The 6683-nt window shown below is 49.8% G+C and overlaps 1 protein-coding gene across 1 annotated transcript; it reads right to left on the bottom strand.

The window, feature by feature from the left end:
* Nucleotides 1-237: 237 nt before the first annotated feature.
* Nucleotides 238-5089, bottom strand: Gprc5a (G protein-coupled receptor class C group 5 member A). Its single transcript, XM_026787883.1, has 3 exons — nt 4174-5089; nt 583-641; nt 238-333 (listed from the first exon to the last, which is right to left on the bottom strand). The coding sequence occupies exons 1-3, from the start codon at nt 5087-5089 to the stop codon at nt 238-240; spliced, it is 1071 nt and encodes a 356-aa protein (XP_026643684.1).
* Between the last annotated feature and the right edge of the window lie 1594 nt (nt 5090-6683).

The raw sequence follows: 6683 nt of genomic DNA, 5'->3' as shown, positions 1-6683 counted from the left end.
CCAAGACTCCCACCTCCAAGAAGTATCCTAAGAATGGCACAGGGAAACACGGGGCGCTGAGAAGCAGAAGCAGTCTGCTGGGCTCAGCAGCCCCAGACAGAAGGACAGCAGGGTGCTGGGTGGGGAACAAGCCTCTAGTGCACAGTTCCCCTAGGACACCCTGGATTCAGTTCGCATCCGCAGGGCTCCTGACTGGAAGCCGCTGCCTGGCTCTCGTTGGCCCATTCTTCTCAAGAGTTAGCTGCTGTCCCCTTTCCGTCCTTCGTAGTTATTGTACGGACTGGTCGGGGCATGCGCCCTCGGGATAGAGAACTCCTTCTTAGGGGTCCGATCCTGAGAAGGAAGCAATCACGTGGTTAACCCTTCCATGGCCACCTCAGTGAGCCTCCGATGCCCTTCTCGAAAGATCTCTGTCTGCAAATCCTCCCCGAGCCCGAGTGCCACCCCAACCCCAAAAGGCACAGCGCAGGAAAGGCATGCCATCCCTTCACGATGGCCACTTAGGTGCCACTAAAATGGTGGCAAACCAAAGGACAACTGTCCCTGGGAGAGGGGGAGTGAGGAGTGGCAAAGGTCTCTTACCTGCAGCTGAAAATGGGTGGAATAAGGTGCATAGAGCGTGTCCCCCGTCTCCTCGAGACCTGGAACAGAAGAGAGGAGAAACTGAGGCCCCCGGGCACGCGCGTTCCTCACTGTAGCCCTTGTCATGGTGTGTCTGTGACAGTTGGTCCCCTTGGGCCTCGGCAGTTCAAATTTCTTGCAGGGAGAGGCCATGCCTTCCAGCCCCAGACCGGGCACTGCCACACTTGGGGCCACGGAGACTTACACATTTCCTAAACTGGGAAGAGTTCAAGTGGTGTGTTCTGTGTGTTTGGGGGAAATACATAGGATGTTTGAACTTGAGCTGACAAGTTTACCTGTCCCCGCCCCCTTCCTAAACACTTCATTTAAGATAGTGTGGGGACCTGGGTGGGCATGGCGGCGCACACCCGTGATCCCAGAACCTGGGAGGTGGAGGCAGGAGGATGAGGAGTTCAAGGCCATTTTCAGACCTTGTCTCCAAAAAAAATAAAATAAGAAGCCAAAATAAGTACTGTCAAGGTAGGTCGGTGGGGAGAGGCATTTGCTGCCCAGCCTGATGACCTGAGCTTCATCTCAAGGCCCATGTGGTAGAAAGAATTCTGAAACTTATCCTCTGACAACATACATGTGTGTTGTAACACACACACACACACACACACACGAAAGAAAGAAAGTAAACAAGCAGTATTAAATTTTTTAGACTAAAAATAAGCAAGCAAAGATAGTATAAAGAACGTAAGGTGTGCCCTGTCCTCTAAGAAACACAAGTAAGCTAATAAGAATATGTCGGTTCTACAGCACACATACATGGTGGAGCCATTCCTAAGACAGGCCGGGGAATGCTGGGCTCTGAAGCAGACAGACGACACATCAGACAAACAGCTGCACCCTGGCTATCATGAGGCTAGAGACTAGTGACAGCTTGGTCTGTCTGGACTGACTTCCGTTGTGGAAGGCCGCACAACTTACGCAGACCCAACATAACAGGATGTGGGGAGCCAGTGAGAAGTGGGGAGCCAGTGAGAAGTGGGGAGCCAGTGAGAAGTGGGGAGCCAGTGAGAAGTGGGAGCAGCAATGAATGGACAGTACCTAGAAAGACGGCTGAGAAAGGAAGCCGCCAGGGGCCCAGAACACGAAAGGCAAGACGCAGAGCCAGGCACACTCTGAAGGCAGAGGTGGGGGGATTAGCATGTAAAGGCCCAGTCTGCTCTACACAGCAAGCTGAAGACAGCCAGGACTACATGGCAAGACCCAACCTCAAAACAGGAAAGTCATTTATACACCTTTGCACAGAACCCAACTCCAACCACAAACACTAGGGGGTTCCCTACCCTTTATCCCTTATTCTAGTTCAGCCTGCATGAAATTGTGTTGGAAGTACTAGATGAAGACTTGAGAGGCTGGCTTCCAGTTCTACTTGACTATGACTGGATTTTGGGGGAAGCTACTAAGAGATTGCCCTGAGTCTCAGGAGAGACTTTGGGTTTTTTAAATAGTAAACAGACTATGGGGACTTCTAAAATTGGATTAAGTGCATTTTGCATTATGATATGGTTATGTGCTGTGGAATAACCCTTCTGTACACTGTGAATATGTATTATTCTCCTTGGTTTATAAAAAGCTGACAGGCCAGTAGCCAGACAGGAAGTACAGGCGGGACAGTCAGACGCAGAGAGAATACAAGGATGAAGAGAGAGAGTCAAGAGAGGTGCCAGGAGCTGCAGAGGGAACAGGACGTGTAAAGCCACGAGTCATTAATGTAGAATAATAGACATGGGGTAATTTAAAATGTAAGAGTTAGTTAGTAATAAGCCTGAGCTACTGACAAGCATTTATATTAAGCCTCAGTGATTATTTGGGAGCACGTGGTCAGGACAGGAAAACTCTGCCTACAGCCGTGAGCACAAAAGTCCAGGGAATGGATTGTGGTGGTTTAAATGAGAAGGGCTCTCATAGGCTCAGATGTTCAAATACTAGGTCTCTAGTTGGTGGAACTACTTGGGGACTCTTACTGGGTACAGCCTTGTTGAGAAAGTATGTCAATGGGGTGGGCTTTGAGAGGTTAAAGCCTCTCCCCCACTCCCAGCTGGCTGGCTCTCTGCTTCCCGCTTGTGTTTGAAGACACACACTCTCAACTTCCCTGCCATAACGGACTCTTATCCCTCTGGAATCAAAAGCCATAATGGTTTGTGTTGGGTCTTGGTCTTTTGTCAAAGCAACAGGAAAGTGACTAATGTTGGTTTACTCAAGACCAGAATCTGTAACCAGCCAGTGAGCTCCTCGTAGTTTGGGGGTTTGTTTCAGAGGGTGTTTGTTTGAATTTACTTTAAGATCTGTCTATTTTAATTTTACGTGTATGAGGCTTTGCCTGCATGTAAGTGTACCACATGTGTGTCTAGTGCTCAGAGAGGCTAGAAGAGGGTACAAGATTCCTGGAGTTGCCAAGGGTTGTGAACTTCCACGCGGGTCCTCTGCAAAAGCAGCAATGCTCAACCATGAGCCATCTCTCTTGCCCTTGTTTGGGTTTTGTTTGCTTGTTTGTTTGTTTTCTAAGACTGGATCTCATGTACTCCAGGCTGACCATGAAATTCTGATCTTCTTGTCTCCACCTCCCAAGGGTTCATGACAGGTGAGCCCCACAGCCCAGCATTCTTAGGATGATAGTCAATGATTCCTCCTCTGCCTCCACTGTCTTTTCTCAGTGTTTTGCTTCTGGGTTTGGGAGTGTGGTGTTGTCTGTTTTGGTTCCCCTCCTGTCTCTATTTCTCTTTTCCACAACGGAGATGACAGGGTGGCTCCAAGTGCCTTGGCTGGGATTACAGTGTGATCAAGACAAAATTAGGAGGACACTAGGGCAGCTCGGAAATCTCCTCTTGCTTTGAATGGAATAGCTGGTGTGCTTTCTAGAAAGTTACAGATTTTACAGCTGGGAATGTTTCTGCGGTTTGCTTGTTTGTTTTGTTATTGGGGGTTTGGTTGGTTGGAATCTTTGGTTTGGGGTTTTGTTGTTGCTGTTGTTTGTTTCTTTGTTTTGGTTCTTTGAGATAAGGCCTGCCTTTGCCTCCTAAGTGTTGGGGTAAAGGAGAGTGCTACCACTGCCTGGCTTGGTTTTGTATTCTTGAGACCACCTCCTGTACCCCAGGCTGGCCTTGAAATCCACGTGTTGCCAAAAATGACCTTGAACTTCTGATCCTCCTGCCTCTCCCTCCCAAGTGCTGGGCTTACAAGTGTGTGCCACCGTACCCATTTTCAGTGGTGCTGGAGGGTCTATGACTTTCCGTTCATGTTTAAACAAGCATTGTACTGACCTACATACCCAGCCCAAAAGGGTTTTGGTATTCTGAAAGACAGTCTTTCTATATGACCCATCTTAAACTCATGATGATCCTCCTGCCTCCATCCCCCAAGTGCTGAGATTAGAGATGTATTTTTGCCTCTGTGTATGTGTGCATGTGTGTGTGTGCCCAGGTGTGTGCACGTGTGTGTGCCCAGGTGTGTGCACGTGTGTGTGCCCAGGTGTGTGCACATGAGCCTGCACTACCATGCCCAACTTGTTCCCCCGTCTTCATACCAGGGCCTCCTCGCCCGTACCTTGGGTGATTTCCTCTTGGGAGTAGGCTCTGTTCTCTACCCCATAGCTCTGCTTCATGAGTTGAGGTTTACAGAAAGCATCCTCAACTGGGTAATCTGTGGGACTTTGTTGCCTTGGGAGCCGTAGAAACTCAGGGAAGACATAGAATGCCAGGAAAACCCAGCCATTGGCAACCAAGGCTGTGCAGAGAATGGTGTCGTCCCACTCAGAGCCGATGTCGGGAATCAGGAGCAGGACAATCCAGGCCACCCAGACGGCAATGGACAGGAATGAGGTGCAGCATATGTGAGCCCCATGTCTCTTCCAGCCACGGAAGGACCCACAGAAGACGAAGAGGGATGAGAAGAAGGTCAGCGCCATCAAGAAGAGTACATAGATGAGCAGCATGACAAAGTCCTCGTTGCGCCGAGAGGCAGGCAGCTCCGAGAAGATAGCGGTATTGGTCCGGTTCATGGTGAGGACCAGGTATTCAACTGCAATGACGTCCTGGACTAGGCTGAAGCCTAATGCCAGGCTCAGGATCACAAGCCACGACAGGGGCTTCCTCCCTCGGACCAGCTTGTTCAAGTTAAAGGTGTGGGCCAGGAGGCAAGAGAAGCAGATGGCAAACAGGACGCCGAAGAGGAAGAAGCGTGTGGGGCCTGTGGCCCAGTCCAGCTTGATGATGAAGGCAAAGGTGAGGCCGAAGACCCCGAGCACGCCCAGGAGGAAGAGGAACTGGGTGGGGAGCATCTTCCGCCTGTTGGAGTCCTGCACTTTGCTGATGAGGATCAAGAGAGCAAACATGAAGGCCACTGTGGCCACAGCGCCCACTGCGGCCAGTGTTTCCAGGGCAATACCCCAGCCTTCAGCCAGGTCACAGAGTCTGTGGTACCTGGACTCCAGGTCTGAGCGGCAACCTCCAGGGGCAGTCATTCTGATTGCTCCTGTAATTAACAAAAGAAAAAGGAGAAGCAAAATTAAGGACCAGGCAAGCCTCCAAGACACAGTGCAGGGAGCCAGACAGGATCGCCATTGCAAGATGGCACCACATCCTGTCTTGCTGGTTATACTCCATATTTGGCGATGCCTTTGAGAACTGCCTGTCCCCCCCACTTCCCGCATGCGCGGTGAATGGGGGTCCCTGGGCCTATCTCGATGCAGTCTGGTGTCAGCTGATGGTGGCAACCAATCAGGGCAACCCATGTGCCAACTCCATATATAAGCAGCTGCCTTAGTGCTCTCGGGCCCCTTCGCTTCATGTTATCTCTCAACCAAGTGCACTCCAGTAAAGCGTGATCTGAGAAGAATCCTCATGTCGTGGTCATTCTTTCTCGCTGGTCGAGGAGTTCGCCGCAACACAGGTTGGAAATGGGGCTGTGTTTAGCCAGTCTTTCTTGTAAACTACATCAGAACTAACCCAGGGGAGGGACCCAGGCCTCACTCCTCTGGAAAGTGCCACTAGTAAGTGACCATGCTTCTGTAAGTAGCCCTGATTAAACCCATTGGTCCCATCCCCCAACCTGCCCCCCCACATCCACACACCTGTAAAAGTCAACTTTCTGTACCTCCTGTGACAAATTCTGGGGGCCAAGAAGAGAGGATATGAACCTCATTATTCCCATTTAATTCTACTGGTCTCTTTTGGTTTTGTTGTTGTTTGGCTTTTGGGGTTTTGGGGGTTTTTTTTTAGCCCAGGCTGTCCTCCAACTCGCTATCCTGATAGCTCCCAGTTGAGGGGTGACCCACAAAGCAGGGAACCTATTCACCCATTAGAATGGGAAACCGGCTGCATGGACCACAGCTGACTTCCTGTCTGTCCTTCACTCCTCTGGGAAAAAGTCTTTTTTCTGTCTCACACCCTTGTTGCCCAAACCCATGACTTCTAAATATTCCACACAAGAGGAAGACAAACTATGAAAGAGATAGGGACTTTCACATTATCTCCAAATAGGTAGCTCTTACATATCGAAGCCTGTGTCAGAAAGACACTGAAATTCAACAGGGCTGGGCATGGCTGTCTATGATCCTGAATGTCTTAATAAACTAAAAATCCTATCTGAGTTCTTACGGCATTTTTTTCTTCACTACTCCTTTGGTTTTATTGTTTGTTACTTGTATGTGAAATGTTTTTCTCGTTAGTTTTTTTTTTCTTCCTTTCTGCTTTATTATTTCTTGAGGCAGGATCTCATGTAGACCAGGCTGGCCTCAAATTAGCTTGGTAGCTAAGGATGGCCTCGAACTCCTGCTCCTCTGCTGGCTCCTCCCGAGTGCTGGGACTACAGGCCTGCATCAGAAGGCCTACTTCCTTTCTCTCCTTAGCTTCCTATCCGCCCCGCTGTGGGTTTGCTAGTTCTTAGCAAGTTAGGAATCTGGAGGTGGATTCTACAACCAGCTATGGTCTGGCTGGGAAGATGTAGTCATGGAGGCCAACTCTTTGGAAAAGCCTAAGAGTCCTTTAGTGCGGCGTATAGAATAGGGAGGCAGAAGTCAGAAATGAGAGGGAAGCCAGGGTTGGGACACATTGAAT

Source organism: Microtus ochrogaster (assembly GCF_000317375.1).
Source record: "Microtus ochrogaster isolate Prairie Vole_2 chromosome 14 unlocalized genomic scaffold, MicOch1.0 chr14_random_2, whole genome shotgun sequence".
NCBI lineage: Eukaryota > Metazoa > Chordata > Mammalia > Rodentia > Cricetidae > Microtus > Microtus ochrogaster.
Note: the sequence above shows the minus strand (reverse complement) of the source record. Positions and strands in the feature narration are given on the sequence as shown.